At 45.2% G+C, this 16,369-nt stretch overlaps 1 protein-coding gene across 2 annotated transcripts; it reads right to left on the bottom strand.

The window, feature by feature from the left end:
• Positions 1-845: 845 nt before the first annotated feature.
• LOC111839004 (endonuclease/exonuclease/phosphatase family domain-containing protein 1-like) lies at positions 846-16,301 on the bottom strand. 2 transcript variants are annotated; one of them, XM_023802528.2, is made up of 7 exons: positions 15,039-16,301; positions 10,580-10,631; positions 6,062-6,172; positions 4,687-4,821; positions 4,056-4,191; positions 3,737-3,931; positions 846-3,131 (listed from the first exon to the last, which is right to left on the bottom strand). In XM_023802528.2, the coding sequence occupies exons 1-7, from the start codon at positions 15,884-15,886 to the stop codon at positions 2,935-2,937; spliced, it is 1,674 nt and encodes a 557-aa protein (XP_023658296.1). In that variant the 5' UTR covers positions 15,887-16,301; the 3' UTR covers positions 846-2,934. The 2 variants fall into 2 exon arrangements, with proteins under 2 accessions (XP_023658296.1, XP_072572130.1); XM_072716029.1 differs by having other exon boundaries at positions 2,929-3,131; positions 3,853-3,931.
• Between the last annotated feature and the right edge of the window lie 68 nt (positions 16,302-16,369).

Here is a 16,369-nt window from a genome sequence, read left to right as displayed (position 1 = left end):
TATGGACCCGAAAGGTACTCTTTCAACCTGTTTACATTTTCCATATAATATTGGCAAGGGGTGAATCAAACTCCCTAAGCCTAACCAAGTATATAAGAGAAATAGTCATTATTATTCTTACTGACATCTTACACATTTAAGAGGAACTAATACTCTACTATATTGGTATGCTGGTGAATTAAAAATGTGTGTGTGTGTATGTATATAGGGACAGACTTACTCAAATCCACACCTTAAATCATCTCACCATGTCTGTGCTGACAGTTTATCAGGATAATGCACATTTTTCAGCAACATATAGTACCAGTCAAAGTTTGGACACACCTACCTATGAAGTTCATATGTACTACATTTTAGAATAATAAAATAACGTATATGGAATTATAAACTGACCAACAAAAAAATATAATTGCGGGGGGAGGGGGTTAGCTCTGTAGGTTGGGACTCAGAAGGTTACCGGTTTAAATCCCTGAGTCGGCAGAATGATCCCACTATGGGGCCTTTGAGAAAGACCCTTAACCCCAATCGCTCCAGGGATTGGCTGACCCTGCTGTCTATATGCTGAGCATTTATTGGCTGCTTTTTCTTTGCTCTCTGGAAACGTCTCCAAAACCATTTCTACTGTGGTTTGGTCAGGTGGCCAGGTGATGAGTCACCGTCACACTCCATTGTAGACGGCTTGGTGTGCCAGTCTGGTGGCTGGTACTGTATATACGAGTAATCAGGATTCTAGAAGTTCATGGGTACAAAACAATTTGAATGGAAAGGAGACAAACAACTCAGGTCCTGTGTGTGGAAGCCGTCATTTTTGGCTGCTGACCTCAGTGAATGCTTTTAGGAGTTAGTCTTTGCCATGAATCCAGTTTTTATTTTGTTGCTCTGGCCAAATGGAGCCAGCAGATAAAGGGAACGAATACAGTGACAGGTTAGTCAAGAAATGACAGCACTGCAGTAACATGCCTGTTACTCTGGGGAAATTCCATTGAAAACATCTTTAAAAGGCAAACACAGAGCTATGGATGGCATGTCGTTATACAACTTCCAGTGTACATCCCTCAATAACCTTTATATTGCTTCACTGCATAGTCAAATCTGGGTGACAGAATTCAGGATTTGAATGTTACAATGTTACAGACCAGACAGACTTTTCCCTGATGTACCTTGTCTTGAAACCTGTGGAAGAGTTGGACAATCTTCACAACATAATAAAAAAGGTAAAACAGTGAGAGAGTGATTGACTGTTAAGATAATTCCCCCCCCCCCCCCCCCACGTTTATATTATTTGAACATGGACATATAAGTAGTGCGAGTCCTGCTCTCATTCAGCTCCTGTTTGGGGGGAAGCCTTGTGCTTTTATTTCTAAAATTAACTTGTGGGGGGCAGTATTCAGCCTTTTCATGAAGGAAAGAAAAACAGAATTTCCCTTGACAGCCAGCTTTGTTATTAACATCTTTAAGAAAACATTCTTGAACTGTGGCCTGAATGTGAAGCAAGAAATCTCTGTAGCACATGACAATAAAGAGACGTGGATTAAACAAGTAATTTGCCAGCTGAACTGCTTTTGGTGACTATTTGTGTAAATTGCATTGCAGGTTAAAAAATAAATAAAATAAAATAATTGGTTACTCATGGATACTTTTAGCACTTATAGAACTGGCTATGGATGCATTACTAAAGAACAAAATGTGGATATGATTCTATCCAATTAATGGGCTAAGAAACAAGAAAGATAAATAAACAGCCAACAGAAGGCTTTGTTCTTCATACTTCAGAGCAGTTCCATTCAACTCTATTCTTAGGGGCCCTCAGTAAGCCAGGCAGCCCCCCCCCACTTTGGACACTGAACTCAAATGAACCGGCCAGTTCAACAAAACCTCTGAACTCGCTGCACCCATTCTTCCTGAGTTTTAAGACAGGCAATGGAGATTTTCTGGGCTGTTGTGCTTCAGAAACCCCGGGCCTGCAGTGGTGCTGTTGTTTCAAACGTGTCTATGGGGTGCGGTTTGGTTTCCTCTTCCTGTCTTGTTTTCTCCAGGTCAACTGCATGAAAACATTTGGCTGCGCTGTCATAATACACCTGCTGAGATCCATAACTGTAGTAACAGTGCTCTCCCCCCCCCACCTAAACTTGTTTGGACAGCAGTACATCCAGGTTGCTCTCTGCATTTTTATGAGGCTGCCAGTGAAGGAATTTTCTGAAAAAGCCAAACAGCACAGACACAGAGACGCCACTAGAGGGCAGCACAGTCTTCATAAGAAGCAAGTGGGGGGAGGGGGGGTGCAAAAGAATACGACACTGTCTTTCTCAGTAAAACCAAGTCGGAAAATAACATTGTTTACACATTATATCAGAACACAGTTTTTTTTGCCTCTTCTCTGATAAATACAATGTAATATAAAATGTACCTACTCAGCAACAGATATTTCTCAAGACCAAGCCCTTGTCTAAAAAGGCACCTGCACCAGACCCCAACATTTGGAGACTTTGTGGCTTTAGTACTTCATTTTCTTTCACAACCGATTTATTTTAAGGTATCGATTTTGACCTTTAGAAGTCAGTACACGTAAAAGCAGGTTTCACGGGGATTCTTATATTAAAGAGCGTCTAAAAGTGTCCCTCAGTTAGCAGCTGTTTTAGACAAGGGGAAGGACCAGATATAATTAACAAAGTTTCCTCCTGGGGGGTTTTGGCACATTTCAGAGCCCGTAATATAAATCATATGCACTTATTGGCTATTTATAATAATATTGATAATATAACGTCACCTCTACTGTACATGGAAGACGAATTAAAAAGGCAATCTTGGTGCTGTTCACATTAGTAGGTAAACTTAATCTTGCCACAATATGAGCCTGGACGGCAGAACAGGATCCCGTGATGTCATTTCCTGTCTGCAGACCAAAAGCGTCCAATTGGAGGGCAGGGGTTCAGGTCAGCGCTCGTGCTTGGATGCGCTCTCACAACGTTCCACCACTGGCACAGCGCTGCCGTTTCTCATCTCCTCCTTTTTAACCACGTTAGCATAAATCTCCACAAGGATGGGACAGTGGTCGGATGCCACCCCGCCCCACGACCAGTTATCGGGGATCCAGGGATTCGTCAGGCCCTCCCTCACCACCAGAGAGTGACCTGGAAAAACCCAGCAGAGACATAGAAGGGTGTCACAGGCAGCCAAAACACAGTTAATGAAATTAAAAAGGCACAAAAACAGCCACTGCTGGGAGACTGAGGGATTCGGGGCTGGAAGGAATGAGGACTCAGTCTTGGAGAGCCTATTAGCTACTTAATGTCTGAGATTTTCATCTGCTAACCCTGTACATATTGTAAACAGAGCAAACATTCCTTTTCGTCTAGAATAATTAAACAGTTAATCAAATAACGAATGTTATCCGGGGTAAGAAAGCAATAGAGGGTGTGCACAGATTTTTTTTTTCCTCTGTTTTTGTGATAAGTAGGGAGGCAGTAGTTCTGTTGTTTATTCACTTCTGTTTGGTAGGTTAAGATCATGGGAGGATAATGTTTGCTCTGTTTGTTGTTTTTAGTGCCTCACTCCCGAGGAAATTTGTGTTTGCTTCCTCTTTCTGTTTATAAATAATTTTTGTTTCTACTGAAATCCGCCCACTACCGTAGTACATTGGGAAAGGGGGACGGAATGAGCAGCGTTTTAAAGTTAAATGTTTACGACTCTGTCCTCCCTAGACCAGGGTTGTCAGAGACTGTACATTTGCACAGACCTGTGTAAGCTTTCTTGAGTGACCGGCTCAGCCAGATGTTGTCAAGACAGGAGGAGCCCTGGGGAGACTTGGTGCTGATGTTTGTGTATATGTTTGGAGGTATAAGAGCGCTGAACTTCTCCTTCTTCAGAAGGTCGAGCTCTCCACTGTCTGGTGGACGCCCAAACTCCCCCAGCACCATCACGTCTTTCTCTCCTGCGGAGCAACAGACACTTCAATGAGACAGAAACACACAGGAGCAAATATTACAGAGAATACGTCTGATTACATGCAAGTCGCTTATTCCTTCCAGGTATGTTCAAATCTCCTCAGACCTGACCTTTCAGGATCTCCTGCATGCTGTCGGTGAAGCGCAAAGCCTTGTGGGGCTCAGAGTGGTTCCTCCCGTTGGCTTCTCCCTCAGGGGCAGGACCCCGCAAACGAATGTTCACAACAGTCAGCGTCGACGGCCCAATCTGGACAGAAAATGAAAGAAAAAATGATCAGTTTCAGCAATGAGCTCCTGCCCACACGCATTATACCACTAATAAAACCCCAATCTCATTTGAATAGTAAAAATATTATGCAGATCAACTGCTACTTTTTAAGATTATATATACTTTATCTTTAGATTATATATACTTTATCTTGGGGTATGTCATTTGCATACAGTAGTGAGACAATTAATGTGCACAGATACACATATATACACATATAACAAAGTGCAAAAACAAAGTGCAAAGACATTGCAGGAAATAAACAAACAGCTGGAATATACAGCTGTTCTTTTCTTGTGGTTAATAGTGTTATGTTTGAGAAATACTGCAGGACAGAAGTGGGTACATGTACTTTAAAGAACTATAATTAAGCTGTATTTTCTGAAACCTTAAAAATGACGGTAGGTTATTCTTCATAAATCGGCCTAGTACCCGCGTCCTACCCACAATGCCAGTCTGCACATCGTTACTCACGTTAAAATGAGCGAGGTAAGGTCGCGGGTAGGACTGGCTGCCGTTCCCATTGACCACCACACTCTCCATCAGAGTGGCGTCCTTCATCTCGATGCCGGAGCCGGTGTCCCACAGGAATCCGGAAAACTCCACAGTCTGGATGACAGAGAGGAGGGTTACGAAAGAATAGATACCTAGAAACAACTGGATTCTGGACATTTGGTCACTGGGTGTTGGGAGGCATGGACCCATATAACCGAATGGGTCCAGCCCAGTAATAACTCTATGTTGTCACAACCGTTACTACAGCTAAGGGTTGAGAAAGCAGAAATTAGGGCAGAGGGAAGCCTGATCTCTCTCACACTTCCTCAAGAGCTACTTGTCTGAGATTTTCATCTGCTTTCCTTGGAATGACTGGATTTCGTGGAAGCCCACTGTGCCGTCATCACGGGTCAGTGTACTAACGGTGAATCAGATGAGCAGAGTATTCTGCTAAAGCATATATTTCTTTATAAAGTATATAAAGAAAATGAGCAAATATACATTTACTAGCCAGATAAATGGCCTTACACATCTTCGCTGATGGCCTAAGGCTTCTGTACAGTACTGTACAGCCATTTATTCATCTTCCAAAAGGGTTTATCCAGCCACGGCCATGCTGCTATGTCACCAGGCTGCCTCCTTCTAACGGCAAGGAACACGCATGTGACACCAGGCCACGTCACATGACACCAGCGAGTCACCTCACCCAATTCGATGGCCCGTTTTTAGCCGGAGGAGCTGCCCAGGTTCTCCTGTCGGGCCACCTTGCCGTGCCACCCACCTGCTGCTTTCTTTCTAGGCCACGGTGCCCGCTTGGCACTGCCAGGGTAATCAGCGATCCATCACCGCAGTCACGCCCCGAATAAAAAGAGCCTTTCTGCAGTGGCGCTCAACGATGTCAGGACAGCATAATCCCAAAGCCGTTAATCAAAACGCAGCCAATGGCGCGGCCAGGGCAGTAATGCAGCCGCATACGACGCATGCAGTGATCCGCATACGAACTCTTACAGTAAATCACACACCTCAAGCCGTAACTAGTGAACCTGGGGATTTGAAAGGCCGCATGTGTGGTTCTGGCACTTTATTCACAGTGACATGCCAGCTGAGATGAGGGATTGGCCGACCCCGCTTTCTCAATTGTGCATTGTTTTGGACAAAAGTGTGTAGTAAATGAATAAAATGTAACACGAATGAGATAAGGGCGTGTTTGCTGGGGACATTGACTTTAAAGGACAGTCTGTGGCTGGCAGCTTTTCATAGACATTCATTTCATCACTACCATTTTAACCTTTGACCTTCAGCCCATAAATGAAACAGTCGCTCCCTCCGGATTCGCCGGCCAGGCTTCCCCTACCTTGTGGGATTGCCTCGCTGGCTTTTCCGAGACGGCACATTTCCACGTCCCCCGGGACGCCTTCCATCTCCGGACGCTGGCCAAGCTGCCTTGGTTAAGCTCCGTGCAGAACTGCAGGTGGTAGGGGGGGGGGGGGGGCAGTTAGTCAGCACGCTCGTCACTCCGGTTATGTGCCTGCAAGGTTCATTCCTGGCAGTCCGTCAGGAGTTATTCTCGAAGGGATCAAATGTCGTATCAATCTGTGGGGAGTCAGAGGTTCCAGACCGGCACAGTCACGCAGAGAACGTCAGCCGCGTTTCATAATAATGGCCCCTTTAAAGAAGCATTATTTAAGATTCAGAATTCAGTATTCAAGCAATTTATCGTCATATGTGCACCATCTACGCAATGAAACTCTTAGTTCACTCCTCCAGATGCTGTAAAAAAGTAAAATGAAAACAGAAAACAACAGCACTTTGTATAAACATAAAATATACACATCCACCACTGCTAAAAAAAATATTAGTGTGAAGAAAATAAACAAAAGTCGTTACCAATGTGAAATATACGCTCATATTTATACATAAAAACATACAGATGGACATCAGAAGAGAATGTGTACCAGAGAGGGGCTGGTGATTATCAGGTCATGTAAGTCTTGGTCAGTATTTTATCAGTCCATGAAGTGACTATACAGATTCCATGGACTGACTGAATTTTACACTTATATATGCTTCAAGACACCCAAAGCACTTTACAGAACCAATGGGGAGCCACTCCAACCCCCACCACTGCGGAGCCCCCACCTGGATGATGCGACGGCAGCCATTCGGCACCAGTACTCTTAGCATACAGTGACATCTTCCCATTAGCCCCACCAGTACCACACTTGGTGCACATGTTCACACACTAAGCTCAAGTAACCAGCCATATCCCGTCCCTCAGATGAGCCAAGTGTAGTGTGCAATTTACCCACACTTTGGGAAATACCGCATCAGTGACGACTAACGTTTACACTGAACACGGGGAAGTCTGTCACCGTATCAGAGCTCCTAAGACGTTTAAGTTTAAGCACGTAAAGTTGTATAACAAATATTTACATAGCCTAGGCTACAGTGAAGGACAAACCCAAACACAACTAACACAAATGATAACATAGTTGGTCACCTCTTCAGATATCAAGTGCGTTCCGTCGTTTTCAAGAAATGTCCGAGCACTTCGTGGACCTTACGGCATAGCTAAGGTGGTGAAGGGGCAGGAGAGAGTTCACCAGTTAGGTATTGGGGATGATTAGGAGGCCAGATCTGAGAGGGCAACAGTGGGTCATTTTAGTCAGGGCATCGGGGTACCAGTCCTGCGCTTTCAAAAGATGCCCCAGGATCTTCAGCGAGCTCAGAACCTGAGTTTTACATGTCATCCAAAGGACAGCCCCGTTCACAGCACAGTGTCCCCATCACTGCACTGGGGCACTGGAATCCGCACAGACCACAGGGTGGGCTAACCTGAAGGCTCCTCCAGCAGCCAACCAGCTTTCCCAGCCATCCAAGTATTGGCCAGACCCAAACTGACTTAGCTTCAGTAATACCACCATAGTCAAGCGAGTTCTCCATGTTAACATTAAGGAAGTTTAGATTTCCCTTTACCAAAGTCTGCAGAAGACAGGACGACAAAACGATCGATTCCATATCCGCCACCACAGCTCTGTCACTCCCCATCAAAGTGAGGCGGGGGGGTGGTGGTGGTGACGTGAATCCCTGCCCACAAGCAGCCCAGAGTTTTATGATCCGACTTCACTATGATGACTAAGGAGGAAGTCAGCTTCACAGCCGCTCTGACTCGCATTGGCAGACTTACGTCAGAGGTAGCTGCAGAGTTCCACGCATTCAGCGCGTCAGCCATGCCGTGATACTCCCCATTAATCAGTGTACTACACCTGTACTATAACAATACAATGTCCCACGCATAATAACACCTGCTGACTATGCATCTAATCTCCCATAAGTACTTAGTATAGAGATTTGGTGAGTCTGGAGCCTATCCCATTGAGGGAACAGACTGTACTTAATGCCAGTTTAATTATACAAAAATGTACAGCTATACTATTAAACAAAAAAAAAAGCTAAACATAATTGCAATGGAGCAGCATAAAGTGTTCCAGGTAAATTACCAGCATATACGTGTTTTTCAACAGTTATAATTCTTTTGGAGTAACGCTTTGAAAGGGTCCTTATAGCGTTTGTCTGTCCAAGCCCTCTGATTGGCCGTCACAGAGACAGGACAGCGTCCAAAGGGGCTCATGCCATTATGCCTGAGGCAGGCGATGCTGTCTGAGTGAAATGCGATAGGCATCGCATGACGCCAAATGCAGAGCGAAAGTTCACCGCTTAAAAGGGAATCACCTCAACTTGCACACAGGTTTGCAGGATGACAGGTTCCTCCCCCCGGGACCGTTGGCAACGTCGTTACCGCGTAGAGAGGGGGACATGGTCTCGGGGAAGGGAAAGTGACAGCCACTGCCTGCCGGGAAAAGCGTGCGAGACTCACAGCTGGGTACACTGGGTGAGTAGGGAGGGAGGGGGGCAGGCGATCCAGTTTTTAGGATCACTTCTGGGGTCACTGTTGTCAAAACAATAGATCACCACACACTGATATGCAAGTGTGGCAATGAAAGAAATGCAGCTCACTCCAGACCTTTTGAATCCTAAATACCAAACTAAGTTCCATCCATCATCCCATATCCAGTATAGAATACTAACTAATCCCAACCTTGCATAGCTAGGTTTATGTGACCATGTAATCCCAGATAATCCGTAAACCAGATTTACCTATCAGAATAAAATGATCCTCTAAAGCATCCCTCTTTAAGGATTCCAAGCATTATGCTCAGCTGACTGATCCAAGAATGTGATCTTGAGATTTATTTAACCACTCAGCACAGTCTGGCCTGATTTCCTATTTAATTTACAGCCAGCCCTGACTCTCTACGTCTTCTGAGCTTCTCGAAAGCAAGAAATCCTGATGCAGACCTCCATGTAGACCTGCCGAGCTGGGGCAGGTCCGTGGCAGCTGCGGACCTGCTCTAGACCCTGAGGAGGGACCCAATTCATCCATGGACCCCTCGCAGCCCCCACCACAACACCCCCAGATGCAAATCTCCGTCTGACCCAAGAACGGCCTGACTGATGCTGCAGCGCTGGCACAGGAAGCGGAGTGAGCAGGGGGGGGGGGAGATAGGGCAGCCGATTCCTGCGTAAGACAACATTTTACTGGACGGTTCCGTCGGCGGAGGGAGAGACCTGAAAACATGCAGTATCATCGAGTCTTTACTTCGGACCTTGTGTGAGGAGATCTGATCTGGGAGAACCTGAGGCACATGCCAAATAGTAACTAAAGAGAACATGCACCTTAAACGGTTCTGTTCTCCTGACAAATATGAATTTTGATATAAACCGGCGTGGGGAACATGCCTGTGATTGCGCAACATGAAAGATCATATCAGAAAGATCTGAGGTAGGATGGCAGACTATGAGTGAGCAGCAGTACGGAATTCCTGCACCCCTTTATGTAACGGGCTCTTTCAAGCAGGAACAAGCAGCTGGAACAAGGCAACTACACCCTGCATAAGCGAACCATTCCATCAACCCCGAGCAGCTATCAGTAAATACAACAGAGTTCAAAATGCAATTGTGTGGCAAAGAGCAGTCATCACATCAACCAGGGTTCCCAAATTCTGGTGCTGGAGGGCCAGTCTGCAGCACGATTAGCGGTTTCCCCAGAACTAAACACAAACTAATCTGCTAAGTAGCAGGTGTGTCAGAGCAGGGAGGTCTGCAAACTGTGTGGCAAACTGGCCTTGAATTAGGGGACCCTGATACAAACAGATGAGCAGTGATCCTCGCTCCTATAAAGAGCTCACGGAACAGCCAATGAGCTGCAGCCTTCACGAAAAGGAAGAGCTCAGAATAGCCAATGAGCAATGGCCCTCGCTTAAAGGAAGAGCTCGGGGAATAGCCAATGAGTTGCAGCCTTCGCTTAAAGGAAGAGCTCAGAATAGCCAATGAGCAATGGCCCTCGCTTAAAGGAAGGGCTCACAGAGCAGCCAATGAGCTGCAGCCTTCACGAAAAGGAAGAGCTCAGAATAGCCAATGAGCATTGGCCCTCGCTTAAAGGAAGAGCTCGGAGAATAGCCAATGATCTGCAGCCTTCGCTTAAAGGAAGAGCTCAGAATAGCCAATGAGCAATGGCCCTCGCTTAAAGGAAGAGCTCACAGAGCAGCCAATGAGCTGCAGCCTTCACGAAAAGGAAGAGCTCAGAATAGCCAATGAGCATTGGCCCTCGCTTAAAGGAAGAGCTCGGAGAATAGCCAATGATCTGCAGCCTTCGCTTAAAGGATGAGACTGCTGTTGATCTCTGCAAGGAATTACCATAGCATCGGTGTACATTGCAGAGGAATCACTGTACATGCAAGTAGAGTTTGACTTGTCCAAAAAGGAGTGTGAGAAGACAAGGGTGGATGGGGAAGGTGTGGAGAACTTTTACCTTCTCTAAGGCCTCTCTGTCAGCCAGGTCCTGAACAGCTAGGAGCTGGATACTGGGGAAAGATGAAGACAGATAACTGGTGAACTATTCTGTGTTACAGCCCATTCAGCTATAAAACGATAAAATGTTAAAGTCCACAGTGTGCTTTACAGCTGCTGCGGGTATAGTATTTACTCTTTTAGCCTTTGTAAAGAGGAAATGACCTACAATTCCACACTAATTAACTAATTAACAACTGAAAGGATCACAGTCAAGTTTGTAGTTCATATAGAATCACTTATTTAAAAATAATTAGGGCATTTAGCCCAAGCAGCATGGTATTCCTAGCACATAAATGAAAGACCCACATTTAGGCCTACATATAAAAGAGAAAATCAACTAATAAAAAAATAAATAAAACCAATCTGTTCAATTTATACACAAAAACCATACATATGGATAATAAAATTTCTAGAGAATAACGTTGCAGAGACGACAGGAAGATTAACTGTAGTTGGACCAAAGTCACTATGCCCTACAGCACATATTACATAATCGCCATCTGCAATTGAACTTTTTGTGTCATTGCTTAGCTAACCGAAATCCGACGTCAATCTGCTGCACTTTAATAAGATTTAGGTCGGTCGAGCCGGCAGTCAGTGCCTCGTATTTAAGTCGACCTCAATCACGACATCTGTGATCCAGTTCCAGATCTCAAAGGGTACTGTATATGAATCAGACCAGCTGACGTGCAGGGGACATCACCGAAGCCCAGTATCCCCACGGCCGGCTCGCAGCCGCTGACATTCGAGAAGCAGTCCGCTATTCAGTATTTATAGCGCTGACGTGGAGAATCCTGCTCCTGTCCCGGTGGGATAAGCAGATCCCGCACGTCGCGCCACATTAAGGCTCGCGAGACGCAAACACATTGATTGTGAAGCGTTGGGTCAACAACGTCTGTCCCGCTCATGAGGGTTCCGGCTCCAGCCCGTTTGCCGGGTTATAAATTCCCACAATGTGGTTCCAACTGCTCGGAAATGGGAGTTCATTTCTATTGAAACGGACTGCACCAAAGGACGACATGGAAGTATCTTATTTCATTAATTACTGACGAGCCTATAGTTCTCAACTTGCATTTTCAAAACATTTCATGCTAATTCATTCTGATGTTTTTCAAAAGCAATTAATTAATATCGCGATTTCCCTTGGGTGTTGCGGAGAATAAAGACTATGACCAATGAACAGCCGCCAAATACCTCAACTAACAGAAAACAACTGCACCAACCTGCAAAGTGATCGATTTAAATGACACGCCCGAATCTTAGGAATGAGCGAAGTCATGAGCCAGAGTAGCAGCGCTGCCCAGAATCATTACGAACCACAAAATGCAAAATGTTTTCCTCAGGGTTGTTGACTCCGGCCAGTAGCATCCCAGAGGAAGGCAGAACCTTCAAGAAAATGTGTTACTCATGAACATGGGGAAGGTGAAGCAAAGGCTGACAGAGAGAAAACGGACCTATCAGCAATACAATTCAAAATTGTTTGAAGCCCCTTTTTCTCAGTGTCAGCAAAGTTACTGTGTTTTTCCTTTGTAGGGCAGAATAGCTCCTTGTTATAAATGGAGATAAAAACACTAAACTAGTGAAATGACCACACCTGGGATGGGATGTGCTGTTTATATTGAGGCATCATTTAAACAATACATAGGCCTACATTATGAACTTTAACACATGGATCTGTTTCTGGCTAAGTGACAGCAGTACGATTAAACTGATGAATAACCCTGTCTACCTCCCTGTCCCAAAATATGTTCCAGTCTGTATCAAAGCATTCTGAAATGTATACAGATGCTATTTACTTATGCTGCTAAATCTTTTAAAATCTATTGTTAAGAGGGACCCAACTAGTACAGTGTTGATGATAAGGAAGACCTGTCAGGGAGGATGCCGCTCAGACCCTGTCCTATGTGCCTTGTCCCCATTTGGCCAGCAGGTGTCGCTGGTCATTCTGCTTCTGTCTTGTAGCCCTTCAGCCCCTATTGTGTCTCCTTGCTCCCTGGGCTGCTGTGTAACTCAATGGGTTGAATAAACAGCTGAGAGTCTGAACCCCTCCAATCATGAATCCTAGGCTAACTAGAGGCCAACCTCACCTGGTTTTTAATATTAATTGCTTTGCTGTTTTAATTTGTGCCTGTTTTTGTCTTTACCTTGTGTTCTTGTTTTAACTTTACCCTGCTGGTGCCTTGTTTGTTTTTGTTTCTAGTCTTCCCTAGTGTTGTTGTTACACTCTCAGAAAAAAAGGGTACAAAATTTGTTCCTATGCTTATTGCTGGGGCTGTACTCTTGTAATTATACCATTTAAGTTATAGAAATTGACTCTGAGGAACATCCCAAAGGTACAAACAGCATTAATGTACCATCAATGGTACAGAAACGTTCCTCAGGGTCCACTTCTGTACCTTGAAAGGTACAATTACCTACAGCTAAGGGTACCATGGCAGATCTTTGAGGGTGCAGCCCCAGTAACAAACAAAGGTACAAATTTTTACCATTTTCTCTGAGGCTAATTCCCAGTTTTCTCTGTTTTCCTACTGTGTTACTTTATGATTACGTTCTAAAATACTTCTTATTTCTCCTATTTTGTTTTTGACCCTTCAAGGTCCTTTATTTTGTGGTTCCCCCTTTCTGTTCTGTTTAGTTAATAAAGTCCTCTTTTGCTGGAGCCATTCTCTGGATTATCACTCTTTCTCTGCCTGCGCTGTGTCCCACCATAAGGAGACCAAATGTGAATAAATTTAATGACTGACGTAATTCTTGATTTAATAAACGTGGCATTTGATGGGACAGTACATGAGGATAAATATATAACATGGTGTAACTGTACTCAGACTGTGTACTGATTGTATGTGGTGCTCTCATTCCACAGTATGTATGAGTAGTTTTTCCAGTGCATCAGTGTGGACCTTCTAAATGATCCTATTTTCCAGGACGTCGGGTGAAATCACATGAATGAGAAACAGAGGCAGACTCAAGGGGATTTTTTTTTGAGTGGCTGATATTATGTGCAAAATATGCACAGTATGATGCATTGCTGGGCAAGTTGCAATCTGAATGACAGGACAAAATAATGTTTTCACCTTCAACTTCATGGTGACTGTTCACTCCTAATTCCTCTGGATAACTATGCAATGACTTGCTTTTCAACGTTAACCTGTAAAAAGAGGTGTTGCCGTAACACTAACAAATGCAGGTCTTATTTATAACTGCAATAGGAACTTTCCCAAATGTCCTGGTAATATCTTGCAGTTCAGCCTAAGTCAACAGACAATATTGACACTCAGGGTTTAACTGTCCTTTGCAGGTGATCTTATGACAGAATGATATTTACTCTGTGCTAAACAGCAGATCTAACAAATGCAACAGCAACTACAAAAAATCATGACAAACGCCAGAAATAATTTTGGTAATGAATTCCCTTGTAAAGAATTTTCTAGGCACCATAGTTTCTTTAGGGCCAACCCCAGGGCTCAAGTAAAATTCCAAACAACCTTTTCTAGAAAAGAAATCCCTTGCATCTTCAGGTGACTCTTTCCCTACTTTCAACCAGCAACCAGGCTGGTCCCTAATCGGCAGCGAAGGCGACCAGACCGCGCCCGCTGTGAGCGGATCCAGCGGGTTGACCTCTAATAACCCTGCCGAGCTGACCTCCAGTTACTTCTGCCTCGAGGGAACTCACTCAGCAAACTGGGGGCCACCCCTGAGCATGTGACCGAGCATGCGCGTGAGATCACCTGACAGCTGATCGCAGAGCCGACGAATAACATCGCGCCGCTCCAGAAATGCACCTATAGCGCGGAAAAGGGGGGGATTTTCGGGCTCCGCTTCATATCTGCGACAATCACGGCACCAGCGCAAGAAAGCTGCGTAAACGCGTCAATTTGTAAAACATAGAATGCAGATGGGCAGTGCTTAATTGTCAAAGGCATTGTGCAAAATATCTGTATCATTGTTTTGACATAATTTTTATCACTCGGCTTCAGTCTACTAACTACCTTCCACTTTCATTTAACTGGGTGTCATTGTCATTTTTTTTGGAGTTCAGCGTGATTCATGTAGCCTACGACTCCGATCGTATTACAAAGTTCACAGTGCAAGTTGTAGTGTGTGGGATGTCTGTATTTACTTCATTTATATGAAAGTATCACATGTCTATGGAAATTGCGTAAAATATGCAAAAGACACGTCTCCAGACGGCTGCTGAGGCTGCAGATTTAAGACGAGGTTACAGTAGGTTAAGTACAGGAGAACTTGGGTAATTATTGTCATGTAAAGATTTGGCTGATACGCGAGTCCAGCAGCTGTCAGCGCACTTCCTTCAATATTCAAGACGCGTTTCCGTGGCAACAGTATAGAAAAAGCAAACTTTACATGTAGAACTGTAGGAATCATGAACCTGTATATGGAGATGAGCACAAACTCACCCGTTCTCCAGAAGCGTCATGCACACAACCTCTCTCACGCCTGGGTTGTTTGCTTTCTCGTTGGTACAGCTCTGCAAACTCCAGGTGGCCGCTCGCAGCACGGCTTTGCTGTCACGCCTTCCCAAAAACACCTCCACTTCGGGTCGCGTCGAGATGATTTCTGCCGGGCCTCCGGGTGGAAGGTCCAGATCGTCACTCTGGAGGCTCAGAGACGTGGGACTCGCGTGTGATCTGCTCGTATAAGTGAGCCCGCCGTTTGTGTTGGTGGAAGGCGCCCTGGAGCGCTCCACAAAAACCTGGGACCTTATTTTGTCCAGTAGAGAAAAATTGATGTGACTGACTTTCACCAGATCGTCTACAGTTTTGAACGGTCCGTGCTGCTTTCGGTAGTCAACAATGTTCTTGGCGATCTTCTCTGTTACGCCGCGGATGCTGACGAGCTGTGCCTGCGTAGCGGTGTTAATGTTCATACCGGCGTGTGCCAAGCGTTCGTGGTTCTGGCGTACGGATGATGGAGAATATTGCACGGAACCAGTTCTGTTGCTGACGCATATTTCCAGTTTAATGACCTCCAGTTTGGCAGCACCTATCCCGCTCACCAGTGCTAGGTCCTCTACTTTCTTGAAACCTTTGATGCATTCGCGGTACTCAACAATGTTCTGCGCCACAGTGCGGTTCACCCCCGGCAGGGTCATCAGCTCCTCCTCAGTGGCCGTGTTAATGTTGAGTCGCTCCTGATTGACCATTATATGACCGAAGTTGCAGGCCGCGCTATACTTTCGTTTGCTATGACAGAAATCAACCGGATCTTTCGGAATCGGCCGGTGACAGCCCAGATTCCCCCCCATTATCTAATCACCTGCGAGAAAACCTCCTCAGACCATCGGCAGAAGTGCACGAAAACAGAGTAATAAGTGACAGTACCGGTCGCGCCTCCGATAAGCAAAGCAACCTACATGACTGACGCACACATCAGTGACAAACCTTAATAATAGTAATTAAAAATCAGTTATAAAACGATGTTCGATTTTACATAACACGATCATAATAAACCCGACTAGTTAATAAACCACTAATTCTACATCTTCTCACACGCACGCCGTAGCCCGACATCTGCGCAAAACCGTGTCGTTGAATTTCTGGTAATAATCCGTATTTGCATTTTCCTGTGCTTCCCCGTATATCCGTGCCCAGTGTCTGGCGACATTCAGGCTCGCTGGCGCACAGATCGGTCGGACGGGGCGCCCGCTCCGGTCCCGAGCCCGCCCCGACAGACGTAATGAATTGGCGCAGCCGAGGCGGTGGGCGGGGCCCCGGCGCTGGCTGACAGT

The sequence above is a fragment of the Paramormyrops kingsleyae genome, chromosome 9, assembly GCF_048594095.1.
Source record: "Paramormyrops kingsleyae isolate MSU_618 chromosome 9, PKINGS_0.4, whole genome shotgun sequence".
In the NCBI taxonomy this organism is placed as follows: Eukaryota; Metazoa; Chordata; class Actinopteri; order Osteoglossiformes; family Mormyridae; genus Paramormyrops; species Paramormyrops kingsleyae.
This window is presented reverse-complemented; position numbering and strand designations above follow the sequence as displayed.

Excerpts from the sequence above, each read along its gene's own strand:
- LOC111839004 (XM_023802528.2), bottom strand. The coding sequence starts at position 15,886 with ATGGGGGGGAATCTGGGCTGTCACCGGCCGATTCCGAAAGATCCGGTT. Across the intron at positions 6,173-10,579 it reads ACAGAGAGGCCTTAGAGAAG|TTCTGCACGGAGCTTAACCA; the intron begins GTAAAAGTTCTC and ends TACCACCTGCAG. Across the intron at positions 3,932-4,055 it reads CATGCAGGAGATCCTGAAAG|GAGAGAAAGACGTGATGGTG; the intron begins GTCAGGTCTGAG and ends GTTGCTCCGCAG.